The sequence below is a fragment of the Pan troglodytes genome, chromosome 1, assembly GCF_028858775.2.
Source record: "Pan troglodytes isolate AG18354 chromosome 1, NHGRI_mPanTro3-v2.0_pri, whole genome shotgun sequence".
NCBI lineage: Eukaryota > Metazoa > Chordata > Mammalia > Primates > Hominidae > Pan > Pan troglodytes.
The window spans coordinates 209,131,901-209,149,908 of record NC_072398.2 but is presented as its reverse complement, the minus strand read 5'-3'; the positions used below and the strand labels follow the sequence as shown (position 1 = coordinate 209,149,908).

Here is an 18,008-nt window from a genome sequence, read left to right as displayed (position 1 = left end):
TCCCCAGCTGCTCTCTCTGGGCGTGGCCTGGGTCGGCTTCTCCTCCCATCTGGTGGGTCTCTTTTGTGGACCAACGTTTACACAGCACATTAGTAAACAATTTCAGTGGGGTGGCTCCTTTCATGTGTATTTGAAAGAGAGTAACCAGCCTGAGTTGGTACATGATTGATTTAAGAGAAAATTGGAAAGAAATAATAGTCCAAGTAGTTCACAGAAATTGGTGAAGTTGGTTCAGAAATGACTGAAGTCTAGAAAGCATGGTGGGTGGGGATCCCTTGATGGGCACCTTGGCACATACCTGAGAGCCTGGTGAGAAAGACAGAGAAGCTGAGGAAGAGGAGGAGGAGGAGGAGGAAGAAGAAGGAGGTGCTGCCCGCAGAGCAGCTGCAGGCTGGGGATGAGGAGAGAGCCCCTGGGGAGGGGGTTGGGGTTGGGCAGCAAAGCTGGACAGGAGCTGCCAGATCTCAGCATCCATCCGTCTCTGAGCCTCGTCCACCTGGGGGACCAGGAGCCGAAGAGTGGCAGAAGGGAGCAGAGAGGGACAGAAAGGACGTCCGTGAGGCTTCACATCCCCGCGGGCCCAGCCAGCCACCCGCTCTGCACTGTCTGCTCACAAGTGCTGATACCTGGCACTCTGGCCCTTGTACCCACTGCCCTCTTGTTCCTCCTGAGCTAGGCGGGGATATCCCGGGATGGGTTTGGCTGCCTATGGGCCGTGACTGATGGGAGAAGCCCTACAAAGGGTGCCCAGCAAGGGAGGGGCAGAAGTGCTGGAGGCAGCCCCAGGGGCATCTGGACGGGGTTGTTGCTCCTCGGCCTGACTCTCTTTGTGTGCCCTGGCAACAGCCCAAGCCATTCATGGTTCTGGAATGTTTCCCAGGGGAGACACCAGAGCAGACCAGGCATCAGGCTGGGGCCTGGCCTGGCATAGGGGAAACGGCCCAGGAAAGCTGGAGTCTTCGCTCAGGTGCCTGCCTGGACTCAGCTCTCTGGTCTCCTCCCTGTGGCCCTAGGTATAACCTGTCCTAGCCAGGTCCTCAGTTACCTGTGATGCCCACTGTGCCCAGTCCCTGCCCTCTGGGGGCTCTGGGATCCTCCCAGCTGTCACGGCTGCCCGCAACTGCTCCTCTGAGAGGGATGTGCGGTTCTAATGAAATGGAGGGAGCAGGCGAGCTAAGACCTCCCAAAGTCCTGGAGCTAGAGCCATGGGCAGGGTCCTCTACCCACGGACATGGTAGTCAGAAAGGCCCACACTAATTAGGAAGAAAGATGCATGCACCCCTCTCCAGGCTGGCACCCAAGGGTTAACTCCAGGCCGCCCACATGCACACAGAGGGTTAATGGTGGTTGCTTGAGAGGCAAGGCCAGGGGAACCCGGGGGGCTAGATACAGTCATGTGGATTAGCATCGGGTTAGTCTCTTTGCTACCTCAGTTGCCATTCTGACTTCAGACAGTTGGCACCAGGACCAGACCACACAGCAGGTGAGGCAAGGTGAGGCACATACCCTCCTGGCTCCAACCCTGGGGTCATGGGACACTGCCTGGGTTCATGCAGACCCCCAATGCCTTGGGCACTGCGCATCTCCCCACGCAGGGCTGGGAGCACCCGAGAAGGCACCACGCCCCACCACACCAGCTTCACACCGCGCACGTCCTGGGCCTACCTGGTGAGCCCGGCGCATCCGCGCAAAGTACACCTCCCCCTGTGGGGCGCAGAGAAATGCCAGGACAGGAGACAGAGATAGGTCTGAGAATTGCAGGACAGGGCAGCAGGGAGGCCAGGAGATAGTGAACCCCAGAAGGGAGAGGGGAGAAGGGACCAGAAGGCAGCCAGCCCCAGGAGAAGCCTGGAGTACCTGGCTGTGTCCAACGAACAGGGATAGGGCAACCCCAACCCCAGAGCATGGGTGCCACCGGATGCCTGTGCTGCTCAAGAACACATTTGGGCAGGCTGTCCCAGAGCCCACCCCTGAGCCCCTGCCCCCCACAACACTATCACACCATCGCCACCACCATCATCACCACCTTTCCACCAGACCCTGTTCTGGAGTAGCAAAGACAGGTTCACCTCTGACTGGCAGAGTATTTGTTTTTTTATTTTTTATTTTTGAGACAGGGTCTTACTCTGTCACCCAGGCTGGAGTGCAATGGTGCAATTATGGCTCACTGCAACCTCCCCATCCTGGGTACCAGCGATCCTCCCACCTCAGCCTCCCTAAGTAGCTGGGACTACAGGCATGCACCAACACGCCCAGCTAATTTTTTGTACTTTTTGTAGAGACGGGGTTTCGTCACATTGCCCAGGCTGGTCTCAAACTCCTGAGCTCAAGTGGTCCTCCTGCCTCAGCCTTCCAAAGTGCTGGAATTACAGGTGTGGGCTCTGGCCTTTGGCAGAGCATCTGAAGGGCAGCCTCTGACCTGGGTTTGGATCCCAGCATTCCCACCTCCCAGCTGCGGGGCTTTGGGTAAGTTACCGAGCCCCTCTTGCCTTATTTATGAAATGGGGCAGTAGCAGGACCTGGCTCACACAGTTGTGATTTGTGATTTGTAAAGGATGCTGCCTAGCACATAGTGAGAGCTCAACACACATGACCTATCATGAGAATTACTGTGTCCAACACAAGCACACAGCCAGCAGTGTGGATGACTGAAGTCGGAGCGGGCACGTGAATGACACTGAAACTGTGTCTCACTTGTCTTTATATTTCCCGGCCTCTCCCAGATCTGTTTGTAGAATAACTGCATGAAAGCTAAAAGTCATGAACAGCTGAGCACTTATTATGTGCCAGGCACGATCTCCAATCCCCTCAGCCACCATGAAGTTGAGGTTTATCAAATGGTGTCTGGCTGGCAAGCGGCAGAGCTGGGGTTCAGACCGATGTCTATGGGACTGCAAAAGCCACGTGCCTAACCACGATATGGCCATGCAGGTGGCAGGTGCCTGCCTGCTGAGAGACGGCGCAGAGGTGAACTCATGTCTGAGTCACGGCTGACCCTGGTGCCGGGCTGGGGCCCACCTTGTCTCCCTGGTATGTCTCCGGCAGCTGCCAGTAGAAGGACTCATGGCCGAGTTGGGCAAAGTTGCCAAAAGAGAGCTGGGCACCCTCGGGCACGGGCTTCACAGTGAATTCTCCTGTCAGGCGGCTGTTTCGCTGTGGGTTCACCAGGGCAAAGCCTTGGAAGTCCCCAGGGGCAAAGTGGGTGGAGATCTGGCAGGGGAAAAAGGAGGGGGCGTCAGCCTGAGCACCGGGGTGCCTTGGTGGGGGATGGGGCACAGGAGGGTGTTAAGGTGCGGAATGGGGTCCTGTTGAGATCAGGGCTGCGAGAGAAATAATGGGGGCATGTGAGGGTACTGAGGCGGGGATGAGGGTCGCTGGGCTCAGTGCTCAGATGGACAGTAACAGACAGCAGGTGGCAACTCCGCCTGGGGCTGGGCAGCACAGGCTCTCACCAGGTGGCGTGTGTAGGTGGAGCTGGCGCACTGCTGGGTGATGCCCATACAGAAGCAGGGCAGGCAGCCGTCTGGGTTGCTGGCACTCAGGTGGAAGTGGTGGGGCCGACAGTGGCTGCAAGTGAGGCCTTCCACCTGGGCCTGGGTAGACAGATGGAAGGAGGCAGGCAGGGGACTCAGTGGGTCTCCTGCACCCCCAGCAGCCTGAGGCCAGCCTCTCTGGCCACTTCCAGCAGCCCCGGGCAGCCCCTGCCCTGTCCCCCATGCCCTGCCCCCCATGCCCAGGTCTTGGCTTCCACCAGATGCTGCCTGATTTCCCCGCAGGGTCTGGGCAGCGGGGCAGAGCAGGCCCCGCAGGGATGGGGATTCGGACTGACCTTGCACTGGCACTGACCAGCAGCATCACACTGGCTGCTGACGCTGCCTTGGGGGTCACAGTTGCAGCCTATGGGCCCTGGCACCTGGCTGTCTCCTGAGGTGGAAGAAAGCCATGGCTGGAGCCCCAAACCCGCCACCCAGCACCCCTCTTCCCTCCACTCTGCTCACCACTGAGCGGGAGCTCTGATTTCTGATGTGAGCACTCAACACTCTCACAACAGCCCTTGGAGGTGGTGGGGCCTGCTCCTATCCCCATTTTACAGATGAAGAAACAGGCTCGGACAGGCAAAGCCAAAAGGGAGTAAAGGCTTCTGTCCTAGCTCCGCCCTAGGGACTCTGGGTAACCCGACACCAATGACCTCCCCAATCCTACTCACTCTGGCATGGCTGGCCCTGGCTGGGGTTGCCATAGTAGCCAGGGGCGCACCTGCAGAGAGAAAAAGCCTTTGATGAATTTTGGATGAAGGGAAGCAGAACCCCAGGGCTGGGCTGGGGGCCCCATATTGAATTCAATGGCCTCATGCACTGGAAGAAACGAAGAGCCTGACTCGCCCATGTTACGGGGAAACTGGGCAGAGAAGAGCAGGGACGCGCCCTGGACCACACAGCCAGTGAATTGGGGCAGTCAGGAACCCAGGAGTTTCAGAAAGAAGCAGGGGTTTTGTGGGAAGACTCTGGCCTGGCTGGGGCAGGGGGCCAGGGGGCTGAAGGTGAACCGCAGGCTAGAATGTGTGTCTGAGGGTCTTGAATTCTGGGCTAGAGGTTGAGTCTCCCGAGGAGGGGAGCTGACTGTCTTCTGGGGCCTGTGCAAGGTTAAGAGTGAGAGGCATCCCTGATTCCTCTGGGTTGGGAGGGCTGGGCCCTGCCTGAGGATTCCAGGGACACCCCCTGTGCGCATCCCCCCACCCTCTCCACCCCCTGCCTCACCTCTCACAGTGACGCCCACTGTGGCCTGGGGAGCACGCATCACAGGTGGGGTGGCCGTCTGTGTCCAGAAAACAAGTGTGGGCAGCCCTGAGTGTGGGGGCAGATTTCTAGTCAGGAACGCAGTGGCTCCTTCCTCTCCCCCGATCCTCCTTCAGGACCAGGGGAGAGGGGAGGGGAAGAACAGGCATGTGAACTCATATGTCCTGAGTGCCACTGCATGCCTGGCACTGTGCTAAGAGTTCCACATGCATAGCCTCATTCAACTCTCACACAAGGGGCTGAGGAGGGTGAACTATCCCATTTCACAGATGAGGCAGCTGAGGCCCTGAAAGTGAAGTGTATCTCACACCAAGTGACACTGAGGAGGCAGTAAGGCCAGGATTTAACCACTGCCTCTCAGAAGGGCCCTGGACGAAGGGGGTGTGGGAGGGGGTGGTAGACATTTCAGGGAAGGGCAGGTGCAGGCAGGGACTGGACGCACTGGCCGGCAGCAGGGTCTCCGTAGCAGGGGCACAGCTGGCAGTCCTGTGGTGTCCCCCGCTGGGCGTCCCCGTAGTATCCTGGCTGGCACTGCTCACACCGAGGGCCCTCTGTGTGATGCTGGCAGTCCTGGAGGAGCAGGATGTGAGTTGAGGCTGGGCCTCCAGAGGCCACAGATTGCTGAGGGGTGGGCGGAAGGAGGGCGGGACTCACCTGGCAGGCACCTGTTTCGGGCTCGCAGGCCTCTGAGTGGCCATGGCAGCTGCAGCGTTCGCAGGTACCCAGGTAGAGGCCACTGGGCGTGCGTGTGTAGCCTGTGTCACAGTCCTGGGGGCAGAAAGATGGCAGTGGGAGGGCCTTCCGAACACGGCCCATTCAGGTAGGGGCACTGGATGGCCAGGGCTGGGGAGGTGTGGAGGGCTCATGGAGAAGGAGCGGGAAGCACCATGGAGGGGGCTGGCTGGGCTGGCGTGGGGCCCAGGACTCACCTGGCAGGACGGCCCACGGTACCCGGGTGGGCAGGAGCACTGTTCCACTTCCAGCGCAGGGTCCTGGCCGGTTTCCTCGGGCACAGCCACGTCCATGCTGATGCCAGAGACCCTGGGCGTGACAAGACCCAGCATGAATAGGAGTGCTGGCTCTGTGCCAGGCACGCCTGGAGTCCTCCACTGGCAGGGTCTTATTAGTCCTCCCGACAGCCCTGTCACAGTGCTGCTGGGGCCCTGTCCAGATCTCCAGGGGCTGCGAGGACCGTGGCAAACAGCTGTTACCTGCAACTTACTCCAAATCATCACCCTTCCTCACCTGGAGAGGTTATACCACCCCGTTCCCCTGGGGTCCCCAATGACAGGCTGATACAGGCTACAAGAGCCCACGGGCCTGAAAGAACGATCACTCTCCGGCGAATGACTCTCCAGAGCTCCCTGTGGGCTGAGGCTGGGGCTAGACTTGACCTGAAACCACATCCCTGCATGGCCCCTCCCCCCTCCTGCATCCCTCTCCTTGTGAATCACATGCACCCCAATCCCCGTCTCAGGCTTCTTTCTAGGGAGCCTAGCCCCAGACCAGCCTGTATGGGAGACATTGTTAAGACTCTCCGTTTTACAGACAGAGAAAGTGAGGCACAAAAGGGTCACACAGTCTGTAAGTGGCTGTGCCGTACTGCACCGCTTAGATGGAGCCCCCTCCCCAAGCCCATGCTGGTCCTCCTGCCCCAGCTCCAGACACCTGCTCTCAGCGGGCTGCTGGGCGTAGGATGCTCGGATCAGGAGGGTGTCGATGCCTGCCAGTGCCATCAGCAGGTGCTCCCGTGTGGCTGGCTGCCCATCGGGCCGCTGCCATGCTTGCTGCCAAGGAAAGGACACATGTGCTCAGCCCCTGATGTCCTGGAGTATTGAATGCCGGAGAGGCAGGAGCAAGGGCCTGCCCGCACCCCTACCCCCAGGGGACAGTATTGCTCACCTCCCGGAAAGGCACAGTGAAGGTGCTGGGCTGGCCGGGGCTGGGCTCCTGGGCCACATGGTGCTCTAGGATGATGTTGTTACCTTGCAGCACCACCAACGGCTGCCCGTGCAGGGGTGTGGAGCCCGGCTGGGACCGCTGGGTCACTGTGAAGCGCAGCTCTCCTCCATAGGAGGTCACCTGGGACCAGGGTTAGACAGGAGCTTAGCGGAGGCCTGAATTCGGGCCCTGTCACTGCTCCAGCCACCTTTTCCATGCAGTGTATCTCACTATTCTCCCAAGGCACCACGACCCTCCTGCCTCCAAGCCTTTGCCTGCGCTGTTCCTGCTGCCTGGAGTTTCCTTTGCCTTTCCACCCACTACCCACCTTGTCCCCCAGGAAGCGTGAAGGGAGGCTCCAGAAGTAGGGTCCAGATAAGAGTCTGTGGAAGGAGGAGAATCCCAGTTCCCCGGGCGTGGGGGAGAAGATGCCCTCGTTGGTGGTGTGGGTGCTTGCGGCGTTGGTCAGGCTGAAGTGACCAGGCTCCTCAGAGGCCCCATGCACCTGGGAGGAGGAGAAAGGGCTGGGATGGGGGCTGTGGCCTGGGACTGGCGCTTGGTCCATCCGGCCCAGGGCTTGGCGGTCCTGCCCGCCCACCTTGCAGAGGTACCTGGGCACGGCTCCATGAAGAGCTGGTGCAGTGGCGACTGACACCCATGCAGAAGCACTTGAGGCAGCCATCGGGGTTTCGGGTACTCAGGTGGAAAGAGCCGTCAGCACATTCATTGCACAAGCGCCCCACCACATTGTTCTGCAGGCACAGAGTTGGAGCTGAAGGACAGCCCACGGGAGAGGCTGCCTGGAGCCTGGCCGAATCCACCCTCAGTCCAGATAAGAACCCAAGACCCAGGGGAGCCACTGAAAGAGCACATGTGGCTGGGCGCGGTGGCTCACGCCTGTAATCCCAGCACTTTGGGAGGCCAAGGCGGGTGGATCACCTCAGGTCAGGAGTTCAAGATGAGCCTGGCCAACATGGCAAAACCCCGTCTCTATTAAAAATACAAAAATTAGCCTGGCGTGGTGGCACACAGCTGTAATCCCAGCTACTCAGGAGGCTGAGGAAGGAGAATTGTTTGAATCCGGGAGGTGGAGGTTGCAGTGAGCCGAGATCGCACCACTGCACTCCAGCCTACGCGATGGGAGCGAGACTCCATCTCAAAAAAAAAAAAAAAAAAAAAAAAGAAAAGAAAAGAAAGAGCACATGTATGAGGCGTCATTGCCATCTGAATAGTAATTCCCACTTAACAAGCACTTAGGCAAGCATTTTTCCCTTTTCTCTTTGGCTGCCAGGGGGTTCACCAATAAATTTAGACTTGAAATACAGCGACTTGATTGAAATAATTTCTGCTTCTATTTATGGAGTGTTTCACGCACTGTTCTGCTTTCCATTGGACATCACCTCATTTAACTCCCCTAAGGACCTTGAGAGGTAGGTGATACCTTCATCCTTCACATGAGGAAACAGAGGCTCAGGGATGTGAAATGACTTGCACAAAGTTACTCAGCTTGCCCATACACTCTGGGATTTAAGACCAGGAGTGCCTGACTCCAGAATCCATCCATTCTTTTTTACACCGACACTTGATACTCACATTTTTTTTTTTTTTTTTTTGAGACGGAGTTTCAGTCTTGTTGCCCACAATGGAGTACAGTGGTGCGGTCTCAGCTCACTGCAACCCTGCTTCCCAGGTTCAAGTGATTCTCCTGCCTCAGCCTCCTGAGTAGCTGGGATTATAGGCGCCCGCCACCACGCCTGGCTAATTTTCGTATTTTTAGTAGAGATGGGGTTTCACCATGTTGGCCAGGCTGGTCTTGAACTCCTGACCTCAAGTGATCCACCCACCTCAGCCTCCCAAAGTGCTGGGATTACAGGCGTGAGCCACTGCGCCCGGCCAATGCTCCCATTCTTAACGTAAGTGACCTCCCTTCTCTGAGCCTCCATTTCCTCATTCACAAATTGGGGACACTAATATCTATATCATTGTATCAATGTGACAATGGACAAAGTATGGCAAAAGCAAAGGTACAATGCAGATACAAAGGCTGCATAAAGAATGACTGGGACTTGAACTGTGGTCACCTGACTCCCTAACCAGTGCTCCTTCCCAACGCCAGGCCACCTGTCCTGGTACGGAAGGCCGGTCGGCCAGGTCCACCAGCCTCTGACTGGGTTACCACCCACTGGCCAAGGATCTATGGAGACGACGGAGCTTCCTTCTTCCTCCTCCCAGCTGTGGTGCTGGGCCCAAGGCCCCTGGGTGGGTGGCAGATGGCATGCGTACCTTACAGCGGCAGGCCTCCCCGGAGGTCCCCATGCTGCCACGCTCGTCACAGCGCACAATCTCCTGGTCTGGGACACAAAACGAGTGTTGGCAGGGCAGGTGGGAATGGGATATACGTGGTCCAGGCAGATAGAGGAACAGTGGCTCCCCAAGGTTCATGAGCTGGGGCAGGGAGGGAGGGTGCCTGGTGTGCAGCCCAGGTTGGGTTGGGAGGTGGGTGTCAGGGGATGGTGGCAGCCATACTCACTGACGGGCCTGCACTTCCCGCCGGGCTGGATGGGGTTGCCCTCGTATCCGGGGGCACAGCTAGGGGAGAGAGGGGGCCGCCATCAGCACTTCCATGACCCCACCCAGGAGCCCCCTTCCTGCAGCCCCCAAGGCTCTCCCTCACCTCTCACAGCGGCGGCCAGTGTAGCCTGGGGCACAGGCGTCACATGTGGCTTGGCCATCCGTGTCCAGGAAGCAAGTGTCTGAGAATCTGTAGGTATCAAGTGGACAGGGCATGGGGCAGGGCTGGGGTCAGGCTTTCTCCTCCCACCCTGGGAAATGACTGCTGTCTACACAGACACAGTGTGCCATGAGGCATGACGCCATCTCCCTGCCCGGCAGCCTCACAGCAACTGTAGGAAGTCAGGGGGCCCATTATACAGAAAAGGAAACAGAGGCCTAGAGAGGCCAAGGAGCATGGGATAACTTAGTGATCAGGTAGAGATCTGAATCCAAGTCTCCCGCCTCCCTGCCCAGAATATTCTCTGGCCTGTTGCACTGTCCCCGGCCAAACCCCCCGACCCTGAGCTGGGGCTGACCTGCGGGAGGCATCGATGTATGGGCAAGGGCAGGGCCGGCAGGCAGTGGCCGTGGCCTTCATGGCGTCCCCAAAGAAGCCAGCCTTGCACTTGTTGCACTGTGGCCCCTCTGTGTTGTGCTGGCAATTCTAGAAGAAGGAGGAGGGTATGGCTCAACTTCTAGAGCAGAACTGGGCCAGATGCTGTGGGGGACCTTGGAGGCTGTCTAGCTCAGCCTCCCCATCACGCTGGAGGCACAGCTTTGCAGACAGGGGAGCATCAACTGCAACCACTTATAGATGATGGAGAGCTCATCATCTTACACGGCAGCCTGTCCCATAGATGGTTCCAAATGCCTGCTTTTTGTTGACCTAAACCTGCCACCCTCTTCCAATCTGCACCCACTGGCCAGTTCTGCTCTCCAGAGTCTGTTTCTTCTACCTGACACCTTTGCAGGGATTTGGAGATGACAATGCTGCCCTGCTTGAGCCTTTTCTTCTGTCAGCTCCACAATCCCAGCTCTCGGCACTATTCCTAAGAAATAAGGTACCACCCCAAGGGCTCTTCCCCCTAGAGTTGCCCTCTGCAGGCCATGCTTCTTCATTTGGCACTCTCCAGGATTAGTCTGATGAGGGTGGAGAGGAGGGCCAACACCTCCCTTGTCTGGATGCTATATCTCTGGGTTGTTTTTTTTTTCTGAGACTGAGTCTTGCTCTGTTGCCCAGGCTGGAGTGCAGTGGCACGGTCTTGGCCTACTGTAACCTCCACCTCCCGGGTTCAAGCGATTTTCCTGCCTCAGCCTCCTGAGTAGCTGGGATTACAGGCGTATGCCACCACGCCTGGCTAATTTTTGTATTTTTAGTAGAAATGGGGTTTCACCATGTTGGCCAGGCTGGTCTCAAACTCCTGACCTCAAGTGATCCACCCATCTAGGCTTCCCAAAGTGCTGGGATTACAGGCATGAGCCACCGTGCCTGACCTATATTTCTGTTATTGCATCCAGAGGTCATGATAGTTCATCTGGCAGTCATGACAGTCATTCTGGAGGCTTGTGCTGAGCTCATGAACACAGGGAGTCTCACGCCTTGTCCCTTCTCCTATTTTAGTGTTCAAGTGTCTGCTGGCACTACTCACCAGGCAGTGGCCATACACAGGGTCACAGGAGCTGGCATGGCCATTGCAATTGCAACCAGAGCAGGTGCCCAGGTAGGGCCCACCAGGCACCCGAGTGAAGTGGGCATCACAGCTCTCGCAGGACAAGCCAGAATAGCCAATGGGGCATCTGTGGGGACAGGACCAAAAGAGTCGCTGCAAGGACGGTGAGGCCCTGCCGTTTCTCCTCTATCCTTGCCAGGGTCTCTGTGGTTCCCAGCCCTGCCGGCTCAGGCACCTGCACTCCTCCACACTGTGGGCACGGCCATGGCTGGTGGCATGGGTGACGGTGGTATCCATGGCGATGTCGCTAAGTCCCACACTGGCCATCTTGGTGTTGTACACGGTCTGGATGAGCACGGCCTCCAGGCTCTGCAGCACCTGCAGCAGCTCCACGCGCTGCACTGGCCGGCCAGACTCATGGACCCAGTGCTCCTGGGTATGGGTGAAGGTGGCAGGGGTCACACATCAGCGCCTACCCAGCCTAAATCCCCCTTTGCTCCCAGCCCTAAGGGCTCAGGCGCCACCCACCTCAGAGAACTGGACCTGGCGCTGGTTCAGAGCACCAGGTTGGGTGGGTGTGTGGCCTCGGGAGAGGAGGCGGTACCCGGCACCCACGAGGACCACGTCCGGCCGCTGCACTGGCTCCAGCATGCCACGGGCCAACTCGTAGCGCACGTTGTAACGCAGGGAGCCGCCATAGGAGTCCACCTGGCACAACAGGGTGGATCAGCACGGGCAGCTGTGGTCACACTTGACACCTCGTGCCTATGAGGTGCCTATAGTCTTCCAGCTCCTCCCTCACTCTGCCTACCTGAGACTTACTGTGTGCCAGGCACTGAGCTAGGCACAGGGAAACCGAGATGGGCGAGACTCAGGCCCTGACTCTAGGGTGTTTGGTCCATGGCAGGGTGTGGAATCATGCAGTGCACAGGGTATCCAGGGAAGCCAGTGTGGAGGCACAGAACCCAGCCCAGGCGTGGGGGAGCGGTCAGGGAGGGCTCCTGGGAGGAGGGGAGGCCAGCTCTTCTTCCCAAGCCAACAGTGCCGGGGAGAGGTCCTGCCCTGAATGGATGAGCCGCTGCCACAGGGGGCTGCATTGGGGCATGGTAACACCTTTCCCTCCAAGTCTGCCTTGTTGTCCACCAACTGCAGAGGGAGCAGAGCCCATAGGAATTCTTTCCCCACCCAGGGTGGCAGCCCAGGCCCCTCACCTTGTTGCCCAGGAACTGTTCAGGCAGAGCCCAGAAGGAGTCGTGGACGAGGAAGCGGCGGGACAGGTCGACTAGCTGGAACTCGTGCAGGGATGGGTCGATCTGCAGCTGCGTGGAGGAGAGGGGTGGCATGCCGGGCTGCGCAGGCATTGTCACATTCACGCCTGTGGGTGGCAAGGGGGAGGCTGAGGGCTGCAGCCTGGGCCTGCCTGATACACCCATCTTGAGGGGCAGCAATCCAGAAAGGTGGGAAAGTTCTAGTGGAAATTTGATTTTGAGAAAACTTTGATCTCTCTTCCAAAGTGAAGAAAATGCAGTTTTTGGCCGGGTGTGGTGGCTCACGCCTATAATGCCAGCACTTTGAGAGGCTGAGGTGGGCAGATCGCTTGAGGCCAGGAGTTCATGACCAGCCTTCCCAACATGGTGAAACCTCGTCTCTACTAAAAATAAAAAAATTAGACAGGCATGGTGGTGCACGCCTGTAGTCCCAGCTATTCAGGAGGCTGAGACAGCAGAATCACTTGAACCCGGGAGGCGGAGGCTGCAGCGAGCTGAGATCACACCAGTGTACTCCAGCCTGGGCGACAGAGCAAGACTCTGTCTCAAAAAAAAAAAAAAAGAAAAAGAAAAAGAAAATGCAGTTTTTTTCCTCCTTCCCAAATACTGGAGCAGCATTTCTCAAAGCATGCTCTGGGAAAGTCAATGCCATGGAATGATAGCTGGGAACCATTTGGGAACCACAGGGTAAAGAAAGGACAAGGGGATTCTTTGCAGCCAGACTTCTCAGGGCCTTTCTTGCTAAGAGACCCACAGACTTTCAGGGCTGGAACAACCCTGCAGGCAGGAGAGCTACACAGGGCTGAGGAACAGGAGACCAAGTCCAGGTGTGTTGTAAGCCTGGGCAAGGGCCTCAGTTTCCTTATCTGTAAGATGGTGCTTAAAGTAGCCTGCCTCCTAGAGGTATAAGCTAAAATGAGCACATTGATATAAAATGGCTAGCTCTTATTGTTGCTGTTGTTATGACGGGTCATCCAGTCCAACCCTCTCCTATGTACACACACACACACACACACACACACACACACACACACACACAGAGTCACCCTACATGGGAATTCCCTTGACAGCATCCTCCCAGATCTCTAGGACAGCTCCATCCTAGAGAACTTTCGGTGGAGTGAAAATATCCTGTACCTACACTCTTCATTACGGTAGCTGTTAGGTTGGTGAAAAAGTAATTGCTGGTTTGGTTTTGCCATTAAAAGTAATGGTACCAGCAACATGTGGCCACTGAGCACTGGAGACATGTCTAGTGCTGCTCAGGAATGAATCATTGTATTTCAACTTAAAGAGCCACACATGGCCAGTGACTGCCACATTGGATGGTGCAGCCGTCATGGATGGAGAGCGTACAACCTCCAAAGGCCGTCCCTCCCGGCTCTGGACAACTTTGACTCTTAGCACGTTCTTCCTTACACAGAGTCCACATCTGTCTGCCAATAGCTTCTCCCCCTCATCCTGAATTAACCCCCTGCAACCACAGGGGAATCCAGCTCCTCACCCGCAGAATGACCGAGCACAGCCCTGGGTCTAGGTTACTCAATCCTCTTTCCTCCCTGCCTTCCAGGGATGTCTTCAGGCCTCCTCCCTCCTGGTCACCATCCACACACAGGCCACCTGCTCACCCTGGAATTCCCACCACTCCCTCCCCTGGACCACCCAGATTCCAATCAGACAGCCCTGGGTTCAGCTCCCCCTCTAAACTGCTGTGTGAACCCAGGGAAGCCCCACAACCTCTCAGAGCCCTGGGGCTCTCATCTTAAAACTGTGAAATCAGCCCTGACCTTGCAAGGGTTATTGGCAGTTCGTTGACTGTCACGTCAAGCCACAGGGCCAACTGCCTGCTCACCAAATGGTGGCCACGGCCATTAGCATTGTAAATATACTGGGGGACAACTTTGGGAAGTAACTAAGTTTTGTTTTGTTTTTAGGGATGGGGTCTCACTCTGTTGTCCAGGCTGGAGTGCAATGGTGTGATCATAGCTCACTGCAGCCTCAACCTCCTAGGCTCAACCGATCCTCCTGCCTCAGCCTCTCAAGTAGCTGGGACTACAGGTGCAAGCCACCACGCCTGGCTAGATTTTTTGTTTTTAATTATTTGTAGAGATGGGGTCTCTCTATGTTACCCAGGCTGGTCTTGAACTCCTGGCCACAAGCAATCCTCCCTCCCCAGCCTCCCAAAGTACTTGGATTACAGGCATAAGCCACCATGCCTGGCCAGGTAACTAAGTTTTATACAAGTCATTTTTAGGTTCCTCAACCAACAAAAGGGCATAAAATGTGTTGAGTGCTTTGGAGCTAACTCTCTACATGCATTTAATCCTCTGCAACGAAGAAGTGAGACTCAGCAGGGTGAGGGCTGCTTGATGCCAGGTGGGAAACGACAGAGCTGGGACCTGAGCCCCAGTCCAGGCAGTGCCTGGGCTCATGCCCTCAGCCATCCTGCCATTCTGCCTCTCAGTGCCAGAAAGAACTGAGTCCAGCTGCCTGCCTCTATCTTTGGGAAAATAGGACCAGGGAAGCCAAGAGACTTGCCCAAAGACACAGCGGCAGTAAGTGGTGTAGCTGGAGGCCACCCTCAGGCCAAGGAGATGCCAAAGCCTGGGCTCCTATAATCTGGGTACACTGGCACCTCTGTCTCTCAGAATGAGGACAATGACTGTGACATTAGCAAATACCTCCTGGGTGCTGAAAATGCGCTGAGCACAATTCTGAGAGCCTTACATACGTGACTCCACTAAGTCCTTACCAACCCCTAGGAGGCAGTTATTATTCCACCCCCCCCCCCGACTTTACAGATGACGAAACAGACACGAGATAGTGGGTAACTTGACCCAGGACACAGGTGGACAGCGTCCACGTCAGGATCTGAAGCAGGAAGCTGGCTCCAGGGCCCGTCCTTGCCGTAACCTGAAGCAGGTAGGTAGCAAGGGGGGATTTGGCTCTTCCTAAACATCTTGGTTTTCCCCCCGAAATGCTTTTTTGACAGGGCTCAGTGTTTCTTCAGCGACTCACATTCCTTCCCGAAACCTGGCCCCCTCTGTCCGCATCTATCCTCTGTGCCCACTGGGTACAGAGGTACCCACCTCCCACCTCCCGCAGCGCTCACCCGCCCGCCAACGCACCCTTGAAGTCATCGGGTTGGTCAAAGCGCAGCCTGATCTGGTCCCGGAAGCGGCGGGTGCTCTGGCACACGCTGGTGATGCCAAAGCAGAAGCAGGGCAGGCAGGCGGCGCTGTGCTCCAGGTAGAAGTGGCCGTCAGGGCAGGGGCCTGCTGGGCGGCATGGGCGGGGGCTGCAGCCGGCTGTGGTGGGCAGCCCAGCTCCGCCCCCACACCCGGTGACACCTGCCCTCCGGCAGTACCTCGTTGTGGGACGAGCTCAAGGACACCGTCAGGAATGCCAAACACCATGCCCCGGGCGTTCATGGCCTCACAGGTGTAGGCACCCTGGTCTGACTCCTTCACATCACGGATGATCAGTGTGCCACGGCCACCCTCGCTGGTCACTGTCACCCTGGTAAGCCCCAAGACAAGTGGTGGGATCTGGCCTAGGGCTCTGGACCAGCTGCCCCTCATTCCCACCCCACCACCTGGGCCCAGAGCCGCACCTGGGATGAGAGGGGATGTGGCCCCAGTTGAGCCTCCAATTGATGATGGGGGTGGGGACGCCAATGGCCACGCAGGTGAAGGTCACTGTCTGGCCCCGGGAAGCCTGGATGGACTCCCGGGGAGGTGTCACCACCTGGGGGGGCACTGAGGAGACCAGGGCAGGAGTGAGGGGTCGGGGGCAAAGGAAGGAGGAGCGGAAGGAGGGCTCCGAGGGGCTAGGAGGGAGAAGAGTGGAGGCTGAGGCTGTGGACAGAACCCCTAGAACCCAGCCCAGGGCCCGCATCTCGACCCCAGCTCCCTGCTCACTGCAGCCAAACTCGTCACTCCGGTCAGGACAGTCACTCTCCTCGTCACAGTGGAAGCTGGCTGGGATGCACATGTTGGTAGAGACGCATCGGAACTGTGTGGGCCCGCACACTTCCTCAGGACGCTTGGTGGCTGGGGACAAAGCCAGGTGGTTCCCAATAGCCCACCCCGTCCATCCTCCCTGGGCATCCCCAGGGCCACTCTCTCATCTTGCCCACATAACCCACAGTGGCCCTCGCCATGCCTAGCCCCTGCTGCACAACACTGTCCAACTCACAGCCAGCATGATGTGGCCACCAGCTGTCATCGAACCACTCATCACATTACCCGGCCCCCACCCCTCACTCCACCTGCATTCCCCATGCCAGTTATGGCTGGCACATCACTGTCACAACCACAGCGTCACCCAGCCACGCTCAGAGGCACAGAAGCGCTATCTTGCTCACATGGACAAGACCCATGTCAAAGGCACAACCAGTGGGGCTGACATCTCTGGGCGCCAGCAATGCCCCGCCCACCCTTCTCTACCAGAACGCCTGGCACAGTGTGGTCCCCTGAGGGGCTCGACGGTCTGTGCTCCCACTGACAGGCCCTCTATGGAGTGGCCAGAGGCTGGAAGTGGCCCGGGACAAGGGCTGGGCCCTGCTAGGCCACTCTAGTGGCTGGTGACCAATGTTCTTCCTCAGGGAGATGGAGCTTGAGAGAGACACAGACAGGGACAGAGAAGTCACAGCCATGTAGGAGCGGAAGCCGCGCATCCACAGAGCAGGTGTGAGAGGAGACCAGGAGGTAGCCGTGGGTGCAGCTCAGGCGCTTCTGTTCCCCACACTCTCAGGAGCCCATGAGGCCATTCAGCTTTCATGTTCTCTGTTTCTGTGCTGTCCACAAGGACCTGTCCTTCCTTTGACTTCCCCAGGAGAGGCCCCTGAGAAGGGCCTTCCAACTAAAGCCCCCAATTACTTTATCTCTCCCAAGGGGCTGGTGCTATCAGGCAAGCTTAGAGCCACAGAAAGGCGTTCTCAAACTCCGCCAGTCTGTGGCATGATGCAGCCTCTCCCCAGGGCTTGCTGTGGAGTGGGCAGGGGAAGGAAGGCAAGGAGAAGCTGGACAAGCTCATAGCAGGAACATGGACACGTGCCCAGACACACCACCCAGGACCACAGAGAAGAGCCTGAAGATTATCCTTAATCTTGCACTAACAAGCATCAGGCTTCTCGCGGGACAGGACATACAGGATACCACCTGATGTGGTCGCTGCCTCTCCAGCCTCCCCCTCCTATTTAACTGTCAGGATGCCCGTAATGTCCACGACTGGAAAAGATGGATACCACAAGGGTGGGGAAGTGGGAGGCTGGAAGGATGGATGGGAGGGAAGAAGGATGACAGATGGATGGGTGGATAGATGGATGAAGGGCTGGGTGGATGGATAATGGGTGTATAGGTGGGTGCATGGGTGGCTGGGGAGTTGGACAGATGGATGGGTAAGGCTCTGACTTGCATACATACACCAAGGACCCATCACCAAGGGACTTTGGCACATAGAACCGTCCTAGCCATTCATCCGACCCACATACAAAACAAAGAGAAGCTTCATGGTAACAAAAATAAAGGAAAGAAATGACGAGACACAAACCACAGGCAGGCTAACCACACAGCTTCACCAAAGGCCAGCTCAGGGCCAAGGGGCCTTACGGCTCTGGTTAGAGATAAACCTTGGGGTGTGTCTCCAGGGCCTTCCGCACTCAGCCAGGGAGAGCAAACAAACAGGCTTGGGGGACTGGGGAGGGGGGAAAGCGGAGGGGCAGGGTAGGGGCGGGGCAGGAGTGGAAGGCGGGGCAGGAGCAAGCGGCCTGGGCAGGG

At 57.5% G+C, this 18,008-nt stretch overlaps 1 protein-coding gene across 5 annotated transcripts in view; it reads right to left on the bottom strand.

The window, feature by feature from the left end:
- HSPG2 (heparan sulfate proteoglycan 2) overlaps positions 1–18,008 on the bottom strand; it is a 114,953-nt gene that overhangs the window by 46,834 nt on the left and 50,111 nt on the right. For 3 of the 5 annotated variants that reach the window (XM_016955956.4, XM_016955970.4, XM_016955984.4), the window contains 24 exons: positions 16,149–16,280; positions 15,842–15,986; positions 15,596–15,747; positions 15,357–15,506; positions 12,172–12,335; positions 11,489–11,668; positions 11,196–11,392; positions 10,940–11,087; positions 9,827–9,954; positions 9,412–9,498; positions 9,268–9,326; positions 9,021–9,088; positions 7,349–7,489; positions 7,066–7,242; positions 6,699–6,878; positions 6,465–6,583; positions 5,726–5,837; positions 5,451–5,564; positions 5,239–5,366; positions 4,758–4,844; positions 4,208–4,257; positions 3,830–3,924; positions 3,453–3,593; positions 3,019–3,210 (listed from right to left, as the gene is read on the bottom strand). In XM_016955956.4, the coding sequence (XP_016811445.3) occupies positions 3,019–3,210; positions 3,453–3,593; positions 3,830–3,924; positions 4,208–4,257; positions 4,758–4,844; positions 5,239–5,366; positions 5,451–5,564; positions 5,726–5,837; positions 6,465–6,583; positions 6,699–6,878; positions 7,066–7,242; positions 7,349–7,489; positions 9,021–9,088; positions 9,268–9,326; positions 9,412–9,498; positions 9,827–9,954; positions 10,940–11,087; positions 11,196–11,392; positions 11,489–11,668; positions 12,172–12,335; positions 15,357–15,506; positions 15,596–15,747; positions 15,842–15,986; positions 16,149–16,280 (3,146 nt within the window). The remainder of the gene's footprint in view (positions 1–3,018; positions 3,211–3,452; positions 3,594–3,829; positions 3,925–4,207; positions 4,258–4,757; positions 4,845–5,238; positions 5,367–5,450; positions 5,565–5,725; positions 5,838–6,464; positions 6,584–6,698; positions 6,879–7,065; positions 7,243–7,348; positions 7,490–9,020; positions 9,089–9,267; positions 9,327–9,411; positions 9,499–9,826; positions 9,955–10,939; positions 11,088–11,195; positions 11,393–11,488; positions 11,669–12,171; positions 12,336–15,356; positions 15,507–15,595; positions 15,748–15,841; positions 15,987–16,148; positions 16,281–18,008) is intronic. The other 2 variants (XM_016955965.4, XM_016955973.4) reach the window with 1 other exon arrangement.